The 23547-nt window shown below is 44.8% G+C and overlaps 1 protein-coding gene across 4 annotated transcripts in view; it reads left to right on the forward strand.

The window, feature by feature from the left end:
• Nucleotides 1–19096, forward strand: part of MED25 (mediator complex subunit 25) — a 474735-nt gene extending 455639 nt beyond the window's left edge. For all 4 annotated transcript variants that reach the window (XM_077457089.1, XM_077457091.1, XM_077457090.1 and 1 more), the window contains 2 exons: nt 16117–16324; nt 18295–19096. In XM_077457089.1, coding sequence (XP_077313215.1) covers nt 16117–16324; nt 18295–18401 — 315 coding nt within the window. In that variant the 3' untranslated portion in view covers nt 18402–19096. The remainder of the gene's footprint in view (nt 1–16116; nt 16325–18294) is intronic.
• The last annotated feature ends 4451 nt before the right edge of the window (nt 19097–23547 follow it).

The following is a 23547-nucleotide window of genomic DNA, read 5'->3' on the forward strand; positions in this document are numbered from 1 at the left end:
ATGCACGTGCTGTTGCCTTACGGTCGTACATGTGCGCTGTTGAGGTGATTTTGCCTTGTACAGTCGGTGGTCTTCAAGCGCGAATGCGCCGTATTTTAGCGCCACTTGCAGTGTACGTTCGGATGCCACGCCTTCCGCGCAGATCGAATGGCACCATCTAGAACCTTTAGAAGAGGCAGTTCACCTGGTGTGCGTGTGAAGGCATAGAGCTTGTTGGCCACGTGAGTCTGCAGGTTTTTGGACACAGTTGCATCAGGTTAAAGTGGGCGGTGTTAAAACTGTAATGGCTGCTGTATACTGGATTACAGTTGGAAGCTCAGAGAGAGAGCTGTCTTCCCATTCTTGTAAGCAATGTCTTCCAGGAAAAGAGGATCAGGGAGCAAGACCAATACAGGGTTAAGAGTACCTCCTTTAAAAACAGGAGATCAAACTCTTGAGGATATTATCCCAGTTTCCCCTGAAGGTCCTGCTGCTTCTGGCCTAGCTAAGCCATTGCATTTGTCAGGCATTGTGGCCACAGCGGGGGCCCCTGCCTCAGCTTATGTTACTAAAGCTGATTTGGCGTCTGCCTTAACTGGCCTTGAAGGTAAAATAGCGGGTATGATTGCCTCGGTAACACAAGCAGGAAGAAAACGTAACAGATCTCCCTCTCCAGAGCCTGATCCTGATGGTGAGTCATCTGAGCATCAGGACTCTAATAACCAGGCAGGGCCAGGGGACCCAGACCCAGAGTGGGAGGAGGATCTGGTCGCAAAGGTTCAGGAAGAAGGAGAAGCTGAGGACTCCTCAACGGGAGAGTCTTGTTCGGAGGAGCCATTCTCAGCCTCCCATTCCCAAAAATTGTTTGACCAATCTCTGACAGAGATGGTTCGAGCTGGGTTTAAATTACTCCCAGTTCAGGAGCCTGGACCCTCCTGTTCTACTTTGGGTTCTCTTCGCCCTCAGCAGGGTTCCCAGGCATTTCCTGTGCATTTGTTGTTGGAACAGGTGATCTATGCGGATTGGGATTATCCTGACAGAATATATTTACCTCCAAAAAGGTTTCCCCTCTTGTATCTTATGGAGGAGAAATTCAAGAAGTGGGGTACACCTCTGGTGGATGCCGCCATTTCTTCAGTAAATAAAAATTTTACCTGCCCGGTGGATAACGCCCAGGTATTTAAGGACCCGGCCAATAGAAAGCTAGAATCCTTGCTAAAGGCCTCCTTTACAGTAGCTGGTTCAGCTGTTCAGCCAGCGATAGCATCTATTGGCATCTGCCAGTCCTCAAAGGATCGTGTTAAGAAATTGGTCAGGAACCTTCCTTGTCAAGGAGAAGCTACCGAGGAATTATCGGAGCTCCCTCGCACCTTGTGCTTTGCAGTAGACGCATTAAAAGATGCGATCCAGCAGATGTCTCGCTGTGCACTTTTGTCTGTGCATATGCGCAGGGTCTTGTGGCTAAAAAACTGGTCGGCCGAAACACCATGCAAAAAGCTTCTTGCAGCTTTTCCCTTTCATGGTGAATGCCTGTTTGGCGAAGATCTGGATAGGTATATCTAAAAGATCTCAGGTGGTGCTTTGCTCCCTGTTAATAGGAAGAATAAGCGTCCCTCCTTTAAGATTCCCCGTGCTCCAGGATCTAGTTCTTCTCCCAATCGGAGAATCAGCAGTCCGGTTTTAAAAAACTGCAGGGTCAGAAAAAACCCTGGACTCAAAGGCCAAACAAGCCCAGTTCCAAGTCTACTCTGTGAAGGGGCGCCCCTGCTCTTACGGGTGGGGGGGAAGACTTCAGCTGTTTTTGTATGCTTGGGAAAAGCAGGTTCAGGACAAGTGGGTAATTTCCATCATAACATCAGGTTACAAGATTTTTACAAGAGTTTTGGGAGTTTCCTCCAACTCGGTTCCTGAGCTCAAGGGTTCCGGCAGAACCAGAGAAAAGGAAATGTCTGCTCCTAGCCCTAGAGCATCTGCAAAAGCAGGGAGTAATCATCGAGGTCCCGCACAGGGAAAGGTTCAAAGGGTTTTACTCAAACCTGTTCTCCGTGCCGAAACCAAATGGGGAGGTAAGGCCCATTTTGGACCTCAGATCTCTCAATCTGTTTCTAAGTATCTGAAGTTTCCATATGGAATCAACCCGCTCGGTGATAACATCCCTAAAAAAAGGGGATTACTTGCCGTCCATAGATATCAAGGATGCATACCTTCATGTGCCTATTTTCATGCCGCATCAACGGTTTCTGCGTTTCGCGGTAGAAGGGTGCCATTTTCAATTCATCGCATTGCCGTTCGGTTTGGCCACGGCCCCTCGGGTCTTCACAAAAATTCTGGCCCCTGTGCTGGCAGTCCTAAGATCCCAGGGAATTGCTGTGGTAGGATATCTGGACGCTCTTCTTTTGAAGGCTCAATCTCGACCCATCCTGGTCCAAAACATCTTAAAGATCGTACAGATTTTGCAACACCTAGGCTGTATTCTGAATATAAACAAATCAAACCTTCACCCCACTCAAGTATTAATGTACTTGGGCCTAAACTTGGACACTGTCTGAGAAAAGGTGTTTCTACCCCCTGTAAGGATCAACTCCATAGTGGAGCTTGTCCGGAGGGTGAAAAAAGCAGAAAAACCATCTGTTCGGCTTTGTATGAGGTTATTGGGCAAAATGGTTTCATCTTTCAGCGCAGTCCCTTATGCTCAATTCCACTCCAGGTTGTTCCAGAGCAACATTTTAAGGGCCTGGAACAAAACCACTCTAACTTTGGATCGTCCTATGGTCTTGTCCCAACGGACTGTACGGAGCCTAACTTGGTGGTCAAAAACCAGCAATTTAACCACTTGGGTACCGCGCTATTGCCGAATGACGGCATTAGCGCGGACCTAGATTGCCGGGACTACGTCTATTGACGTCGTCCCGGTTACGAGCGGCCTGCGCGCCCCCTGAGGGGCGCGCGCGGCGTGCTCTGTGATCGGCGAGTCCGTGAGACTCGCCTGATCACCGATCCGTGTAAGGGGTCGATCCCGACCCCTTATCACGTGATCAGCTGTCAGCCAATGACAGCTGATCATGTGATAAAACGGAGCCGGTAATCGGCTAGTATTCCTCCTCGCGCTGACAGCGCGAGGAGAAAAAAAAAAAGCCGATCGCCGGCGGCCGTGTTCGGGACATCAGTCCCGATCACGGCCAGCAATTCAAGCGGACACCTGCCCCCTGCCAGTGCCCACCTGCCACCCGCAGTGCCATCCTGAAATAAAGTAAGTGCCCCCCTGTCAGTGCCACCCACAGTGCCACCCAGCAGTGCCCACAGTGCCACCCAGCAGTGCCACCCACAGTGCCACCCAAAATCTGCCTCAAAGGTGCTGCACCCCAGTGCCGCCCATCAGTGCCCAGCAGTGCCGCCCATCAGTGCCCAGCAGTGCCACCTATCAGAGCCACCTATCAGTGCCACCTATCAGTGCCCATCAGTCCCATCTATCTGTGGTACCTATCAGTGCCCATCCGTGCCACCCATCCGTGCCACTTATCCGTGCCACCCATCCGTGCCATCTTATCTGTGCCCATCTTTGCCCATCAGTGCCGCCTTATCTGTGCCCATCGGTGCCGCCTTATCTGTGCCTATTAGTGCCGCCTTAACTATGCCTATCAGTGCCCACCAGTGCAGCCCATCAGTGCCCACCAATGCAGCCCATCAGTGCCCACCAATGCAGCCCATCAGTGCCCACCAATGCAGCCTATCAGTGCCGCCTAATCAGCGCACTTCAATGAAGGAGAAAAATGACCCGTTTGCAAAATTTTATAACAAACTATTAAAACATGATTTTTTTTTTTTTTTGCATCTTTTTTTGTTTGTTTAGCAAAAAATAAAACTCCGAGCTGTAACTAAATACCACCAAAAGAAAGCTCTATTTGTGGGAAAAAAACGATAAAAATTTTATTTGGGTACAGTGTTGTATGACCGCGTAATTGTCACTCAAAGTACATCAGCGCTGAAAGCTGAAAATTGGTCTGGGACTGAGGGGGGTTTAAGTGCCCAGTAAGCAAGTGGTTAAAGGTCAGGAAATCCTTTCCACCAGTGGCCTGGAAAGTTGTGACCACGGACGCCAGCCGTCTGGGCTGGGGAGCAGTTCTGGGGGAAGCATCGGTCCAGGGACAGTGGTCAAGCAGAAAAGATCTTGCCCATCAATCTCTTGGCGATTCGGGCAGCCCGGCTAGCTTTGCATTTCTGGGCGGCCAAGCTGCAGGGTCTCCCAGTTCGAGTTCAAACTGACAATTCCACAGTGGTCGCTTATATCAACCACCAAGGCGGCACCAGGAGCCTAGCGGCTCAGAAAGAGGTGGATCACATATTAAGATGGGCAGAAAGGCATGTGCCGTTTCTGTCGCCGGTGAACAACTGGAAGGCGGACTATTTAAGTCGCCAAAAGTTGTTGCCAGGGGAATGGTCCCTTCATCCCGAGGTCTGTTCTCCAGATTTGTCAGCATTGGGGGACCCCGGATGTGGATCTCCTAGCATCCAGGTTCAATGCCAAACTGGACAGATTTGTGTCCAGAACCAACGATCCTCTTGCAGTCGGGATGGACGCATTGGTATCTCCTTGGCACCGGTGTTCCCTGCTGTATGCCTTGCATCAGTTCCATTAAAGGACTAATTCAACTTATCAAAGCAAAGAAAAATCCTTCCATTCGGCTGTGCATGAGATTGTTGGGGAAAATGGTGGCCTCCTTCGAGGCCGTCCCTTACGCCCAGTTTCACTGAAGACTGCTTCAAAGCACCATCCTGTTGATCTGGAACAAAAAGATTCAGGCCTTGGATTTTCCAACACGCTTGGCTCCCGACATACGTCAGAGCCTAAATTGTTGGTTAGTATCCAGCAGCTTAAAAGGGCATTGAGAGAGTGGGAAAATTGGATTAGAAAGGAGCTGGCGAAAGCAGAAAGAGAATACGTGGAAGACCCATCCCCAGAGAAACAGAGCCTGGCTAAACAAACAACAGGATTATAAAGCAGCAGTAACTAGGAAAACAAAGAAGAGACTTTCAGACAAAAGCAGCATTTGGAGAGGGGGAAAGTTGTAGGACAGATGCTGGCTCATTTGGTGAGAGCTAACTCCTCCCCCTCTGTGGTCCCCGTGATTGACAGCAAAGGGAGAAATCTCGTCCCAAGTATCGGAGATCACGGATACATTTAAGAAATATTATGAAGGACTGTATAGACCACGGGGGGCTGCAGAGAGTGGGGAGTTGGATGAATTCTTGCGGAGGCTGATGGAGAGGGAATGAAGGCCCCGATAACTTTAGAGGAAATACAGCGAGCGGGGATGGAGATGGCCAATCAGAAATCCCCAGGGCCTGATGGCCTGCTGGTGGAAATTTGTAAACATGGGATGGTGTTGCTCCCGGAATTCCTTAAAGTGCTGAAGTGGGCGGAAGTGGATGGGAAACTAGCTATTTCGATGACAGAAGCCACAATAATAGTATTGCCCAAAGAGGGGAAAGATCCTTTAGATGCTACCTCTTATAGACCAGTCTCCCTACGCTGCTCAGACGCTAAAATCCTTGCTAAGGTAATGCCAGTTAGGCTAAATAAAATTATTATTAAAATCATACATCCAGATCAAACAGATTTCATTCCTGGTAGGTCAACCAGTTTGAACATTAGGAGGGTGTTTCTTAATTTGCAAACGCCCATAGAAAACACGGGAGCAAGAGCGCTTATGTCCCTGGATGTGGTCAAGGCATTTAACAGCCTGGAGTGGGGGTGTATATGGCGAGTACTGAAGGAATTTGGCTTTGGCCCTTTGTTCATTAGATGGATGAAAATAATGTACAACGGACCAATTGCTAGAATAAGGGTCAATAATGACTGTTCGGGCAAGATACAACTGGAAAGAGGGCAAGACAAGGGTGCCCACTGTCACTCCTTGTTTTTGCACTAGCCATGGAGCCATTAGCTTTAGCAATTAGATCAAATCTAGGTATGAAAGGGTTTGTGAGAGGGCCAAGAGAAGAAAGAATCACATTGTATGCGGATGATGTGCTTCTCTTCCTGGGTGATACTGGGCACTCCCTCAGGCAGATGATGGACATCATTGAAAAAGTTGGAAGTTTCTCGGGTTGGGTAATAAACTGGGAAAAATCGTCACTTTTGCCAATTTATGCCATTGAGAATCAAATAATGTTAGGGATACCCCAATTGGAGGTTGTGGAGAAATTGAAATATTTAGGAATATATGTAACAAAGGACCCCAATAAGTTTATAAGTAATAACTTAATACCTCTCCTGGCCAAAATTTAAAAAGAAATCCGATATATGGCGGCATCTCCCATTATCAGTGGCAGGAAGATGCAATCTTATTAAAATGCTGTGGATGCCAAAATTATTATATCTTTTACACAATACGCCAGTATGGGTAGATAAGAAATGGTTAAAAAAAATTGACATACTGTTCAGGGATTTGATCTGGAAAGGAGGTCAGGCCAAGATAAGACTCCAAGCATTACAACTGCCAATAAGGGAGGGGGAATGGCAGTTCCTCACCATCTGAGCTTCTTCCTGACAGCACAATTGCAACATCTATGGGGTAGCAAAGATCTAGAGGAAGGGGGTTTAATGACAATAGGAGTGGCCCACAAGACTTTGGCAGAGGTTTTAGAGTCAAACTTTTGTTTATAGAAATCCCACAGTAAAACTAGTTATAAAGGTTTGGAAAGCTGTGAAGCTGCTGAGCCGCCATAGCGGCATGACAGAATTTAATTGTGGAATAAATGGATTTTTAAATACAGATTACCTGTTAAATCCTTTTCTTTGAATACATCACGGGACGCAGCACATTTATTCATGACTATATGCTACCTCTAGGTGATTGGACACTGGCAACCAATAGCAAGAAGGTTCCTCCCATATAACCCCTCCCATACGGGAATTACCTCAGTTTTGTAGCAAGCAATGAAAGTCCCAGAAAAGAGGGGAGGGATCTCTGTGTCCTGTGATGAATTCAAAGAAAAGGATTTTACAGGTAAGCTGTATTTAAAAATCAGTTTTTCTTTATCATACATCACGGGACACAGAGCATTTATTCATGACTATCTGGGATGTCTTAAAGCAATGCACCTGAGGGGAGGGAGACACAGCTTAAACAAGTCCCAATTGTCCCCTGGCCCTATAAGGCTGCCTGCAACACGCTGTGACCAAAAACTGTCTCCTTTCAAGACCTGACATCCACCTGGTAAAATCTGGTGAATGTTTGAACTGAAGCCCAAGCGGCTGCCCTGCAGACATGAGCCATAGACACCCATCGATGCACTGCCCATGAAGCACTAACTATGATAGTTTGGCGAATCCACCTCGAGATAGTTGAAGTTGTAGCTGCCTGTCCTTTTTTTAGGACCCTCTGGCAGAATAAATAGAGAGTCAGTTTTCCTGAAATGGGTTGACACCCTTAAGTAGACCTTAATAGTCCTCACTACATCCAGTGCATGGAGTAACTTTTCTTCCTTAGACCTGGGATTTGTAAAATGGAGGGCAGAATGATATCCTGATTCAAATGAAAATTGGAAACTACTTTTGGCAAAAAACTCCAGACGAGGGCGCAAGACTGCCCTGTCCTGGTGCAGAATCAAGTAAGGCTCTCTGCATGAAAGGGTGGCTAACTCCGACACGCTTCTAGTCGAAGTTATGGCCACCAAGAAGACCAATTTCCTGGCCAATAAGACTAAAGAAATCTGCTTAATAGGCTCAAAGGGTAGTTTCTGAAGGGCTGATAGTACCAAATTCAAGTCCCAGGGGCATAAGGGGGCTTAACCGGTGGTCTTAGGTGTGTCACTCCTTTAACAAAGGTACGCACCAAGGAATGGGCTGCAGTTGGTCTTTGGAAAAAAAAAAAGATAAGTGCCTTAGGCCAATCTTAAACGCACTCCTGCCTGAAGGAAAGCAAGGATTTTACCAATTGTATATTTGCGAGGGTTCCAACGTTTCCCTTCGCACCAGGAAATATGATTTCCAAACCCTGTAGTAAATGGCCCTAGAAACCGGTTTCCTATCATTTATCAAAGTGGACAAGGCTGCACCTCTGACCCCGTGGTCCTTTAATACCCTGGCCTCAATAGCCAGGCCGTCAAATTCAACAACCGTAAAGCAGGACGGAATATTGGTCCTTGGGACAACAAATGCGGACAGAACGGAATGAGCAACGGGTCCCCTACTGCCAACTTCAGACTTTCTGTGTACCAGGACCTTCTGGGCCAGGCTGGGGTTACCATGATCACTGGTCTTAGTTCCTCCTGTATCCTGCGTAGCACATGCAGCAGGATTTGGATTGGAGGAAAGGCATACAGCAGGGAATACCAGTGCCAAGGAGACACCAATGCGTCTGTCCCGACTGGAAGAGGATCATTGGTTCTGGACACCAATTTTTCCAGCTTGGCATTGAACCTGGCTGCTAGTAGATCCACATCCGGAGTCCCCCAATGCTGACAAGTCTGGAGAACGACCTCGGGATGAAAGGACCATTCCCCTGGCAACAACTTTTGGCAACTTAAATAGTCCGCCTTCCAATTGTCCACCCCCGGTATGAATACTGCCGATAGAAACGGCACATGCCTTTTTGCCCACCTTAATATGTGATCCACCTCTTTCTGAGCCCCTAGGCTCTTGGTGCCCCCTTGGTGGTTGATATAAGCGACCACTTTGGAATTGTCGTTTTGAACTTGGACTGGGAGACCCTGCAGCTTGGTCCTGCAGAAATGCAGAGCTAGCCCGGCTGCCAGAATTTCCAGGAGATTGATAGGCAAGGTCTTTCCTGCTTGAGAACACTGTCCCTGGACCGATGCTCCTGCCAGAACTGCTCCCCAGCCCAGACGGCTGGGGTCTGTGGTCACAGCTTTCCAGGCCACTGGTGAAAAGGATTTCCCAACCTTTGAATTGCTGGTTTTTGACCGCCAAATTAAGTAAGGTCTGTTGGGACAAGACCATAGGATGATCCAAAGTTAGAGTGGTTTTGTTCCAGGCCCTTAAAATGTTGTTCTGGAACGACCTGGAGTGGAATTGAGCATAAGGGACTGCGTTGAAAGATGATACCATCTTGCCCAGTAATCTCATAAAAAGTCGATCAGATGGTTTTTCTTCTCTCTTCACCCTCCGGATGAGCTCCACTATGGAGTTGATCCTTACAGGGGGTAGAAACACCTTTTCTCAGACGGTGTCCAAGTTTAGGCCCAAGTACATTAATACTTGAGTGGGGTGAAGGTTTGATTTGTTTATATTCAGAATACAGCCTAGGTGTTGCAAAATCTGTACGATCTTTAAGATGTTTTGGACCAGGATAGGACGAGATTGATCCTTCAAAAGAAGAGCGTCCAGATATCCTACCTCAGCAATTCCCTGGGATCTTAGGACTGCCAGCACAGGGGCCAGAATTTTTGTGAAGACCCGAGGGGCCGTGGCCAAACCGAACGGCAATGCGATGAATTGAAAATGGCACCCTTCTACCGCGAAACGCAGAAACCGTTGATGCGGCATGCAAATGGGCACATAAAGGTATGCATCCTTGATATCTATGGACGGCAAGTAATCCCCTTTTTTTTAGGGATGTTATCACCGAGCGGGTTGATTCCATATGGAAACTTCAGATACTTAGAAACAGATTGAAAGATTTGAGGTCCAAAATGGGCCTTACCTCCCCATTTGGTTTCGGCACGGAGAACAGGTTTGAGTAAAACCCTTTGAACCTTTCCCTGTGCGGGACCTCGATGATTACTCCCTGCTTTTGCAGATGCTCTAAGGCTAGGAGCAGACATTTCCTTTTCTCTGGTTCTGCCGGAACCCTTGAGCTCAGGAACCGAGTTGGAGGAAACTCCTGAAACTCTATCTTGTAACCTGACGTTATGATGGAAATGACCCACTTGTCCCGAACCTGTTTTTCCCAAGCATCCAAAAACAGCCAAAGTCTTCCCCCCCACCCGTAAGAGCGGGGTGCCCCATCACAGGGTAGACTTAGAACTGGGCTTGTTTGGCCTTTGAGTCCAGGGTTTTTTCTGACCCTGCAGTTTTTTAAAACAGGACTGCTCAAGCCGTCGATACCGATTGGGAGAACTAGGTCCTGGAGCACGGGGAGGAGGGTTGCTTAATTTTCCTATTAACAGGGAGCAAAGCACTTTTCCCACCTGAGATCTTTTGGATATATCTATCCAGATCCTTGCCAAACAGGCGTTCATCATGAAAGGGAAAAGCTGCAAGAAGCTTTTTGCATGGTGTTTCGGCCGACCAGTTTTTTAGCCACAAGACCCTGCGCATATGTACAGAGAGAAGTGCACAGAGAGACATCTGCTGGATCAAATATTTTAATGCGTCTACTGCAAAACACAAGGCGTGAGGGAGCTCCGATAACTCCTCAGTAGCTTCTCCTTGCCAGCTTCTCCTGGCCAATCTCTTAACACGATCCTTTAAGGACTGGCAGATGCCAACAGCTGAACCAGCTACTGCAAAGGAGGCCTTTAGCAAGGATTCTAGATTTTTATCGGCCGGGTCCTTAAATACCTGGGCGTTATCCACCGGGCAGGTCAAATTTTTATTTACTGAGGAAATGGCGGCATCCACCAGAGGTGTACCCCATTTCATCTTGAATTTCCCCTCCATAGGATACAAGAGGAGAAACCTTTTTGGAGGTAAATATATTCTGTCAGGATGATCCCAATCTGCGTAGATCACCTGTTCCAATAACGGATGCACAGGAAATGCCTGGGAACCCTACTGAGGTCGAAGAGAACCCAAAGTAGAACAGGACTGTCCAATCTCCTGAACTGAGGGTAATTTAAACCCAGCTCGAACCATCTGTCAGATTGGACAAATAATTTTTGGGAATGGGAGGCTGAGAATAGCTCCTCTGAGCTAGACTCTCCCATTGAGGAGTCCTCAGCTTCTCCTCCTTCCTGATCTTTTGCGACCAGATCCCCCTCCCACTCTGGGTCCCCTGGCCCTGCCTGGTTATTAGAGTCCTGATGCTCAGATGACTCACCATCAGGATCAGGTTCTGGAGAGGGAGATCTGTTACGTTTTCTCCCTGCTTGTGTTACCGAGGCAATCATACCCGCTATTTTACCTTCAAGGCCAGCTAAGGCAGACGCCAAATCTTTAGTAACATAAGCTGAGGCAGGAGCCCCCGCCGTAGCCACAATGCCTGACAAGTGCAATGGCTCAGCTAGGCCAGAAGCAGCAGGACCTTCAGGGGAAACTGGGATAATATCCTCAAGAGTTTGATCTCCTGTTTTTAAAGGAGGTACTCTTAACCCTGTATTGGTCTGGCTACCTGTTCCTCTTTTCCTCGAAGACATTGCTTACAAGTATGGGAAGACAATACTCCCTCTGAGCTTCTAACTGTAATCCAGTATACAGCAGCTATTACAGTTTTAACACCGTCCCCTTTTAACCTGATGCAACTGTGTCCAAAAACCTGCAGACTCACGTGCCCAACAAGCTCTATGCCTCCATGCGCATACCAGGTGAACTGCATCTTTTAAAGGTTCTGTCTGTTTTTAAAGGTTCGATCTGTGAGGTGGGCGTGGCATCTGAACGTGCACCACGAGTGGCACCAAAATACGGCGCATGCGCACCTGAAGACCACCGACCATACGAGGCAAAATCACCTCAACAGTGCACGCGAATGACCGTAAGGTAACGGCGTGTACGTTCGTACGGCATCGGCGCCTCCCCAAGGTACATGTGCCAGCGATTCATCGTAATAAAACACACAGCATGGAGACATTCTGTAACAGCTTGAGAAAGGACACAGTAACAGAGGGGAACACAGCAATTCCAGAGGGAGTACTCACCAGTCCATGCTGCAGGACCTGAAACAGGCCCAATCTTCCCCCATCACGTTCTTGCATCGAGGCTCGGGTACCATTCCTTTAGCTTCGTGCCATCCGAACGGATCCGATTATAACGTCCTCACTGGAACGCAAATTGAAGAAAATTTAAGCGCTTCAACGTTCTTGACCATCACCTGAAGACACTGGCGAGAAAATGGAGTTAATTCTCGTATGGGAGGGGTTATATGGGAGGAACCTTCTTGCTATTGGTTGCCAGTGTCCAATCACCTAGAGTTAGCGTATAACCCAGATAGATATGAATAAATGCTCTGTGTCCCGTGATGTATGATAAAGAAAATAAAAAAAATTAAGGAGTGGGAAATAAAGGGGATAGATAAAGTGATCCACATCTATGAGGGAAGCACCTTAAAATAGTTTGCAACTCAGAGTAGAATATGAAATCCCTAATCAGCCATTCTACAAATACTTACAAATTAGACATGCTCTGAATGCACAGTTCGGTATACAAGGTCGGGAATGGAATAAAGCCTCTATTCTACAAAAAATATTTAAGGTGAACCAGAAAAAAGGATTTATATCAGAATTATACTCACATATCCGTAGTGGAAGCATAGAAGGTGCGGAAAGTCTTAAGAGTAGGGGGAAATGGGAAGTAGATGTAGGGGAAATTGTGGAGGAGCAATTGAAGGTTTTAGAGAGGGGGCACTTGGTATCGGTATCCCTGGCACAGAAGATTTCAGCCTTAATGCTAATACATAGAGCATATTTCACTCCTAAGAGAGAACGGATGCCAACTGCCCCAGATGTCATGATATAGGAGATTTAATACACATGTCCAAAACTATTTTATTGGACAGAGGTTCTTGATACTATAAACGTAATTTACGAAATTAAGTTGGAAATGGACCCCAGACTATGTATCTTAGGACTGGGAGAAGGAATTAGTGGTACATCAAGAATAATTAAAGTAGTGATGAGATGCCTCTTGCAGGCCAGAAAAATTATAGCACAGAGGTGGCAAGCAAAGAACACCCCAGCCCCCCCCCCCCCCCACAGTAAAAGAATGGATTAGTACAGTAACGGAAACAGTATGGAGGGAAAAAGTAGTATATACACAAAGAAGGAACTACAAGGAATTCGAAAAAATGTGGAAACCGTGGATAGTGAAGATGAGTTATCTTATATGAGGTATACAATAGGAGTAAAGCAGGAAACCCTTAGAATTAATAACAGAACATGATATTACTTAAAATACACTATATGATAAGGAACGGGGGGGGCCCGAGAGGCTCAAGAACGGGTAATAAAGGAGATAATTGAAATGACACAAGAAAATGTCCGCCCTCAGAATGGTTTTATGAATATGTAAGAATTGTTTTTCTTTTCTTCTTTGTAAATGATGTAAAAAAATGAATAATGAATATTTAATATAAAAAAAAATATCTAGCAACCTCCAAAAGGAAAAATCTTTTCTACTAGTATCCTGGAAAGTGGTGACAACAGATGCCAGCATTCTAGGCTGGGGAGCAGTCCTGGAAGAAGATTCTATCCAGGGGAGAGGGTCCAAGTTATAGTGAACCTTGTCGATCAACATTTTGGAGATTCGGGAAGTACGTCTGGCCCTAGGGTCTTGGACGGTCAGACTGTGGGATTTTCCTGTCAGGATTCAGTCCAACAATGCCATGGCTGTGGCTTACATCAGTCACCAAGGGGGAAAGAGAAGTCGTACAGCCCAAAAAGAGATGAATCATGTTCTAGCTTGGGCAGAACACAAAATTTCTTGCCCATCAGCAATATTCATTCCAAGAATAGAGAATTGGCAGGCGGACTACTTGAGTCGCCAACAATTATTTCCAAGGAAATGGTCTCTTCCCCCCCCCGACATCTTCCTAGCGATATGTCAGAAATGGGGTATTCCGGACGTGGACCTGTTCACGTCTAGATTCAAAAACAAAGTCAACAACAGATCTATGCGTTTCCTCCAGTTCTGCTACTTCTGCGTCTTCTCCGCAAGATCAAGCAGGAACGAAAGGAGGTAATACTGGTGGCCCAGAAGATCTTGGTTGGCCAAGATCATAAAGATGGTAGTAGGAGTTCCTTGTACTCTGCCATTATGGCCAGACCTTCTCGCACAAAGTCCGGTATTCCATCCTACCTTACAGGCGCTAAATTTAATGGTTTGGCTATTGAGACCCACATTCTAAAGGATCGTGGGTTGTCTCCTTTGGTAGTGTCTCCCTTGATTAATGCCAGGAATCTGGCCTCCAGAATCATTTACTATAGATTCTAGAAGGCATATGTTTCTTGGTGTGGATCCAGGAGTTGGCACTCCAGGAAATATGTCATAGGTAGGATCCTTGATTTCCTGCAAATTGGATTAGAAATGAAACTGGCCTTGAGTACTATCAAGGGCCAGATCTCGGCCTTGTCAGTATTTTTTTCAACGGCCTCTTGCTTCCCACACTCTGGTGGATAGCTTTCGCCAGGGGGTAACACGGATTGATCCCCCTATCAAGGCACCTCTAAATCCTTGGGATTTAATTTTGGTCTTATCGGCTTTGCGGAATCAGCCATTTGAGCCTTTACGAGAAATTCCCTTGGGTTTTTTGACAAGAAAGATAATCTTTCTGGTTACCATTTATTTTGCTAGAAGAATATCGGAACTAGTGGCTGTCTTGTAAAGAGCCATATTTGATCATGCATAAGGATAAGGTGGTTTTACGTCCTCATCCTGATTTCCTACCAAAAGTGGTAACAGGTTTTCATTTAAACCAAGATATTGTTATTCCTTTCTTACCAGACCCACTATCTAGGGAAGAAAAGGCACTACAGTCCTTTGATGTAGTAAGAGTGGTCAGAGTCTATTTAAAGGCGACCGCTCAGGTTCGCAAAACAGATGTTTTATTTGTGCTGCCAGAAGGTCCAGGCAGCATAAAAATCAACTATTTCCAAATGGATTCGTCAAGTCATTGTTCAAGTTTATGGCTTAAAGAAGAAAATTACTCCTTTTCATGTTAAAGCACACTCAACCAGGGCGATTCGTGCCTCTTGGGCGGTGCATCATCAGGCCTCTATGGCTCAGATCTGTAAGGCTGCAACTTGGTCTTCAGTTCATACGTTAACTAGATTTTATCAAATCGATGTTAAAGGTCATGGGGATATTGCCTTTGGGCGCAGTGTTCTGCAGGCTGCAGTATGAGGAGTTTGGCCTCCTTTTTTGTTGTCTCCCTCCCTTCAGTTGCTATTGCTATGGGACATCACACATAGTAACTACTATGGCTCTGTGTCCCCTAAGAAAAGAAACAGTATTTTTAAAACAGCTTACCTGTAAAATCCTTTTTTTTGATGTACATCAGGGGACACAGAGGTCCCTCCCTTCTTGGTATACACTTGTATTGCTTGGCTACAAAACTGAGGACTCCCAGTAGTGGGAGGCGTTATATAGGGAGTACACTTCTTGCCTTAGGGCGTGCCAGTGTCCATCACCTATCAGTGGCCCTCACATAGTATTTACTATGGCCCTGTGTCCCCTGATGTACATCAAAGAAAAGGATTTTACAGGTAAGCTGTTTTAAAAATTCAGTTTTTTGCCTATAATGAAGAGAATCATCATTTAAAAACTGCATTTTGTATTTACTTGGGTTATATTTGTGTAATAATAAAATTTGATGATCTGAGTCATTTAAGTGTGACAAATGTGCAAACAAATCAGAAAAGGGGACAAATACTTTTTCACAGCATTGTACATGGATCAAAACTCGGGATGGTCTTTGCTCAACTGGCCGAATTTCAATTTGTGTATGGCCAGTTTTAGCCAGGGTAGGCCTGAATGGAAATAGCGATTTCAATTCTATTGTCAGTGTAAGCATGTTAAAATAAAAATGACAGGCTTCCCCTGGCTTTACATGCCTCCAAATATGCATGCTCTGATCGACCAGGCTGAGGCCCGCCACCCTTTCTGTTCCCCCCCCCCTTAAAAAAAAACAAACAACTTTGAAATCTTTTATTTGTTACTGTTATGCATGGCCGAGCAATGAGCGCTGCCCACTTGGGTTCGTCTGAATGTACTAGGAATTTGCTCCCAACTGGGAATGTCTGCCAGTATATTTATGCCTAGACTGGGGGCTGTTTACTGTATCTCTACCTAAGTGCTATTGTATCTTCTGTCTCTGAAAGTGTACTTGTTCCATCAATATTGACCATGCCTCTGTAATGTTTTCTTCCATTTAATAAAGAATTACAAAAAATAAAAATGACTGTGAATCACAGTTTAGTTTTAAATTGTTTGCAAGCAATAACTTGTGCCCTGTCTTGCAGCCACAGCCCAGCGTTCCTCAGACCCAGCAGCCTTTGCACCACATGCAGCAGGCAGCACAAGGCATGCTCCCCCACCAAGCACTGGGGCAACAGATGCAGCACCAAGCCCCTGGACAGTCACAGCTACAGATGCCAGGACAGTCACTTATGCACCAAGCACCAACTCAACAGTGGGGCAATCAGATGGCACAACGGGCACCCATGCCAGGTAACATTTCAAAGCTCCTACTAGTATTGTTGTAATATAGCTTCGCTTGTAATATTATTTGCAAGATAAGGTTGAAAAATATTAGATGTATTTCTAGTCATCGAATTTTAACCTCAATAACTGCAGCCTTGATTCAGAGAAAAGCAATTGCGCAACTGTTTCTAGTTTAGCTCTACAAGGATCCCTGGGGATCAAATGTAAAAATATACGGTACCTAAATCACACGAAAACGAATGTGCAAAAAAGTTTAACCATTTGTCTGCTGGCCACTTATACCCCCTTCCTAACCAGGCCAATTTTCAGCTTTCAGTGCTCTCACATTTTGGCTCACTTTGCCTCAAATTGCAGCATGACCACTGTCCATCTGCAGCCTTGTCCCAAATTGCAGCATGATCGGTTTTTAAATTGTTGCACCGCCGGGATAGATACAGCCGGATGTCCTGTGTACTCTGCTTCTCTTGCAGTCCCGCCCCTTGACCTGGTTCCTATGATGGACACAATACCGGTCAATGGCGGGATGTAAATGCTAGGAGGCGGACTGGGCGTGACTGGAAGTGGAGCCAAGCCTAGCCGAGTACACAGTACATTCGGCTCTGTCTATTTCGGCAGCGCTGGTTTCCCTCCTTCCCCTCCTAGGCAGCGGTTTGGCATATAACGGGGACGCACGATTTTCTCCTGATTTTAAGGGGGAAAAAAGTGTGTGTTATACGCCAATAAATACAGTACTTTTTTGCACAGTTTATTTTAATGTCATTTAGGAATATTTTTTCATATTCATATATCTCTTTTCTTTATCTGCTGCTATACTATGTAAATCATAAATTATCCCTTAACATTTCTAATTCAGTTTAGACAAGTGATATTCATGAAGCAATTTTGTTATGTGCTGTTTTAGAATTTGTGATATCTGCATGCATATATTCTTAGATGTAAAGGCTAACTCCACCAATTGCAGCATGTTACACCTGTTTTTAGGAGTCATCTTCCTCTTGTCACATTAGGCACACGTTTACATGAGTGAACTTACCAACACTAACCATAGACGGAAATATTTTTGAAGACTATAACTCTGTGATATGTGTATGGTCTATGTAAAGAAAAAAGTTTTGGATTCATTTTGGACATAACAAAGGAGGGTTAACACCCCTATCAATTTTTCTTTTCTGTGGCCCTTTGGAGGCAATTTCACTTTCTGTCCTGGAAATGCAGCATGAAATGAAAGGAAGTATCCCCAAAGTGAGGAGAATTCCCTTCTTAGACCTTCACCGCTTGCTCTAGTGACAACTCTAACTGTTTTCTCTTGCTTTCTTATCAGTAAAAATAATGGGATGAATCCCCTCAGCGGACACACACATACAGAAATAAAAAAAAAATGACAGATCCTAATCCTTCCCTACTTAATTAAAAAGGATTAAAGTGGTTGTCAACCCTGCACGGTTTAGGAGATATCCAGTGTATCTGCATGTGCCAATGTCATCGGCATATGCACACTGAAGCAATGGCACATACGGTGCCGTAGCTTCAGTGAGTGTGCCATTACCGGTGACTCCCACGCGCATGCATGAGTGACGTCATTGCGACGGAGCCCGTGGTACCCAAAAATAACTCCGGGAGCGATGTTGCCGGCCGGAGCGGGGTACAAGGACCGCTGCATGGTAATTTATAATGAACTAGTATGCTATGCATACTAGATCATTATGCCTTTGCAGGGTTGTTGTTTTTTTGGGATCGTGGGTTTACAACCACTTTAAAATGTTTTGTAAACATGCATTTTAACTACATAGCTGGATAACATTTGTATGTAAATATATAACTTTTGTATCTGTTAGGTGCGTTCCAATTTAGAATTTTTAAAAATCTATTTTCTGTTTCTGAGTGAATTGAACTACTAGGTAATCATGGAATGTTGGTGAAAAGCTAAATATTTTCCATAAATTTCCCCATGTTTACTTTAATTCATATTGTTTCAGGGGTAATGATGAACACAGGACCTCGTGGACCTGTTCCCCAGCCAGGACTGCAGCAGGTGCAGACTCAAAGTGTCATGGAGGATGATATCCTAATGGACCTAATCTGAAGATGAGAAGGAGCACTCCTACATGATTTATAATCCTCAGCTCATCATTTTTTACAGGAGCGCCTTTGGGATGTGTAAAATCTGAAAGTCCTCTGAAATCAGCATTGTGGACCATTTGTTACATCTTTACAGATCTGAAAATATATATCAAACAAGTCCTGCCACTAGCAAGTCTGCCAGAATATTACAGGTTTTAAGGCCTCCTATACAGCCTAATAAGTGTAAATCTTGGAAAAGCCCCCTTTTCTGGTAAAGCTTATGAGTTGCAGCCAGATAAACCTTGCAACTGCAATAGGCCCAAGTAGACTGCCATCTTATGTACAAAAGCGGACTATTTTTTGCCTTCTAGAAATTTCATATCAAGATATCAATATCCAGGAATCTCCAAAAAGGACTTCAGAGGATAGTCTTTGAATTCCACATGTGCTTGTGTTACTTTCTTTATCTACTGTAAGACAGCACCTGGCCAATTTACATTCAGTTTTTCACACTTTAACCATGACTCATCTAACAGCCAAAATATATTGCTGCCTACTCACATCTTTCCAGGTTTTGGCTTTTGTTTGTTAATGTTTTATGGGTAAAAAAACAAAAACATGTCTTACAGAAAAATCTTTTTTTTCCTGGTGTTTGTTATATATAACACACAAAAATACATCTACATGGTTAATAATTAAACTTTATTTTAGAAGTTACTTGCTGGGTGTTTGTTGAACTGTCTTGCATGCTTCTGATGTTTTATGGAGCGTGCAAAAAACATTTGTTTGCTTTAAAATGTGTATATTATGAAATGGGGGATCGACTGTAACGTTGTTTTGGGCACTGGATCCTTCATGGTCCCTCACCTCAGCACTTTGTGCAATACGTGTGGTCAGCTGCTGGGTACTACTGTATATAGGTCCAGAATCGTGGTTCGCCCCTATGAAACCCAGACCCTGAAGATCCCTCTGCATGTATGCCCACTATGATAGGCAAAGCCTGGAGCCTATATAGGGACCAGTGTTGTAGACAGGTAAAACAGTCCCCTTTTTATCTCTGTTACTGTAAAAACCAAGGCTGAATTTGGAATGTATTCGCTTTTCAGTGTATACTTTTAAAACTTGGCACTAAAACGCAATCAGTCAGAGCTTAGTTTTAGGTGAATGACCAGGTGCTACATCACACCACAGGTTGTGCACTTTATCATCAAACAACTCTAGAGCCCTTATAAGTATTCACTTGCTTCCTCCCATACATTCGCCATGAGGACTTTGTTACAGAACAGTCCAGGCCGTGTTGCATTCTCCTTTGCATCCTATATCCTGCACACTACTCAGTGAGTACTCAGGGGATTACCCTTACCTGTAGCTATGGCAGGAAATCAGGCAAAAAGAAACCATGACAAAAACTCAGGTTTTCCCTTTGACCAGTCAAGGCCCCACAACACTCAATCTCAAGCTTTCCTTGCACCCGTCTCTAGTTTTGTTTCAGGCATGCAACAAGCAGCCTACCTGGTAAAGACAGATTTTTCTGCAACTGTCACAATTTTTCAGATAACTAAGATTTAATACAGCCATCTCTGCATTAAAAATGTCACATTAGGGAAGGTTCCTCTTAACACAGTGGTAGATTCCAAAACCCTCTTTCAGAAGAGCCTCTACTTCTTCTTTTTCAATCTAATTATTTCTATTAAGTTTTTTCATTATAACACAGAAGAAAAACACATAAAACATTCTAAAATGTTTATATAGGAGAAAAAACACGCTTCCAGAATAAAAGATTAATGAATGAAAATTAAAATAAACAGCAACTCAAAATGTGTGCTACATAGTTAAATAGTAGGCGAGGTTGAAAAAAGACATAAGTCCATCAAATCCAACTTATGTGTATGATATGCCAGTATTACATTGTATATCCCTGTAATGCGGTCGTTCAGGTGCTTATCTGATCGTTTCTTGAAACTCTCAATGCCCCCTGCTGACACCACCACCTGTGGAAGGGAATTCCACATCCTTGTCGCTCTTACAGTAAAGAACCCCTGTACGTAGTTTAACCACTTAAGGACCGCCGCATGGCAATGTACGTCGGCGCAATGGCACCGACAGGCACAAGTACATACATGTAGGTGCTCGCCTTCCAGCGGGAGGGGGTCCGTTTCGCTGCAGGAGCGATCTGGGATGAGGGGATGGCCGTTGGTTTCTGGCCATCCCCTCTCGATTGCTCCTGGCGAATGAGAAGCTTCCCCCGCTGTGTATAGTAAACACAGGCAGGGAGGAAGTGATGTCATTCTCCTCGGGGCGGTCTTTTTGAACGGACTGCGAGGAGAACAGAGAAAGTAAGTGTGCACCAACACTACACTGACATGTAAGTACACATAGGCACACAAATCCCCCCCGAACCCCCCCCCCTCCCAGTCACAGTGTCACTGATTGCAGTGATCATTTATTTACTGATCACTGCATTTAGTGTCAGTTGTGACAGTAAAAACTGTCAGGGCAGTTAGTGTTAGGTCCAGGGTAGCCCCCTACCCCCCCAATAAAGGTTTAACCCCCTGATTGCCCCTAGAGTTAACCCTTTCACCCCCTTTTGCCAGTGTCACTAAGCGATCATTTTTCTGATCGCTGCATTAGTGTCACTAGTGCCGCTAGGTAGCTAGTTATTTTTTTAGGTTCACCGCCAGGTTTTTATAGCGCTAGGTACCTCCATATACTACCCAATAATGGTTTTAACCCCCTGATTGCCCCTAGTTAACCCTTTCACCAGCGATCACCGTATAAGTGCCACTGGTGACGCTGGTTAGCCAGTTAGTTATTTAGGTTTCCCGTCAGGTTTTTATATAGCGGCAGGGACCCCATATACAACCTAATAAAGATTTTAACCCCCTGATTGCCCCTAGTTAACCCTTTCACCAGTGATCACCGTATAAGTGTTACGGGGGACTCTGGTTAGTTAGTTTGCTTTTTATAGCATCAGGGCACCCACCATTTATTACCCAATAAAGGTTTAACCCCCTGATCACCCGGCAGGTGATATCAATTAGGTTTTAGGGTCAGGGTCTGCGTTGCCCCAGGCAGCGCTAGGTTAGTGCCAGTAGCGCTAACACCCACGCGCAAAGCATACACCTCCCGTAGTGGTATACAATCTGAACAGATCAATATCTGATCTGATCTGATCAGATCTATACTAGCGTCCCCAGCAGTTTAGGGTTCCAAAAAAACGCATTGTTAGCGGGATCAGCCGAGATACCTGCTGGCACCTGCGTTTTGCCCCTCCGCCCAGCCCACCCAAGTGCAGTATCGATCGATCACTGTCACTTACAAAACACTAAACACATAACTGCAGCGTTCACAGAGTCAGGCCTAATCCCTGCGACCACTAACAGTTTTTTTTGGTAGCGTTTTATATTTAAATCCAGAAGGCAGTACTTGGTTTTCGAGGTCCCATACATGGCTAGGCTCCCAAAAAGTCCCCCACATGTGGTATGCCCGTACTCGGGAGAAGCAGCAGAATTTATTTTGGGGTGTAATTTCACTTATGCCCATAGCATGTGTGAGCAATATATCATTTAGTGACAACTTTGTGCAAAAAAAAAAAATTGTAAAATTCCTGCAACTTGTAGCAAAATATAAAATATTTCATGGACTCAACATGCCTCTCAGTAAATAGCTTGGGGTGTCTACTTTCCAAAATGGGTCATTTGGGGGGGGGTTTGTGCTATTTTGGCATTTTATGGCCTTCGAAACTGTGATAGGTAGTGAGGAGTGAAATCAAAAATTTGCACCCTTAGAAATCCTGAAGGCAGTGATTGGTTTTCGGGGTGCCGTACGTGGCTAGACTCCCAAAAAGTCCCACATATGTGGTATGCCCGTACTCAGAAGAAGCAGCAGAATATATTTTGGGGTGCAATTCCAACTATAACTATGGCATATGTGAGCAATATATCATTTAGTGACAACTTTTTGTAAACTTTTTTTTTTTTTTGTGTCATTATTCAATCACTTGGGACAAAAAAAAAATATTCAATGGGCTCAACATGCCCCTCAGCAATTTCCTTGGGGTGTCTACTTTCCAAAATGGGGTCATTTGGGGGGGGGGGGGGTTGTACTGCCCTGCCATTTTAGCACCTCAAGAAATGAGATAGGCAGTCATAAATTAAAAGCTGTGTAAATTCCAGAAAATGTACTCTAGTTTGTAGACGCTATAACTTTTGCGCAAACCAATAAATATACGCTTATTGACATTTTTTTTTACTAAAGACATGTGGCTGAATAAATTTTGCCCTAAATGTATGATTAAAATTGAGTTTATTCGATTTTTCTTATAACATAAAGTAGAAAATATATTTTTTTCTCGAAATTTTCGGTCTTTTTCCATTTATATCGCAAAAAATAAAAATCGCAGAGGCAATCAAATACCATCAGAAGAAAGCTCTATTTGTGGGAAGAAAATGACGCAAATTTAGTTTGGGTACAACATTGCATGACCGCGCAATTACCAGTTAAAGCAGTGCAGTGCGAAATTGTAAAAAGACCTCTGGTCCTTAGGCTGACAATTGGTCCGGGGCTGAAGTGGTTAAGGTTAAGCCTCTCCTCTTCTAATTTTAATGAGTGGCCACAAGTCTTGTTAAACTCCCTTCTGCGAAAAAGTTTTATCCCTGATGTGGGGTCACCAGTATGTTATTTGTATATTGAAATCATATCCCCTCTCAAGTGTCTCTTCTCCACAGAAAATAAGTTCAATGCTCGCAACCTTTCCTCATAACTAATATCCTCTAGACCCTTTATTAGCTTTGTTTCCCTTCTTTGTACTCGCTCCATTTCCAGTACATCCTCCCTGAGGACTGGTGCCCAGAACTGGACAGCATACTCTAGGTGTGGCCAGTCCAGAGTCTTGTAGAGTGGGAGAATTATCGTTTTATCTCTGGAATTAATCCCCTTTTTAATGTATGCCAATATTCAGTTTGCTTTGTTAGCAGCAGCTTGGCATTGCATGCCATTGCTAAACCTATCATCTACTAGGACCCCCAGGTCCTTTTCCATCCTAGATTCCCCCAGTGTATAGATTGCATTCATATTTTTGCCACGCAAATGCATTATTTTAAATTTTTCTACATTGAACCTCATTTGCCATGTAGTTGCCCACCCCATTAATTTGTTCAGATCTTTTT

Source organism: Lithobates pipiens, unplaced genomic scaffold (assembly GCF_037356315.1).
Source record: "Lithobates pipiens isolate NorthernLeopardFrog02 unplaced genomic scaffold, aLitPip1_a1.2 Scaffold_27, whole genome shotgun sequence".
NCBI lineage: Eukaryota > Metazoa > Chordata > Amphibia > Anura > Ranidae > Lithobates > Lithobates pipiens.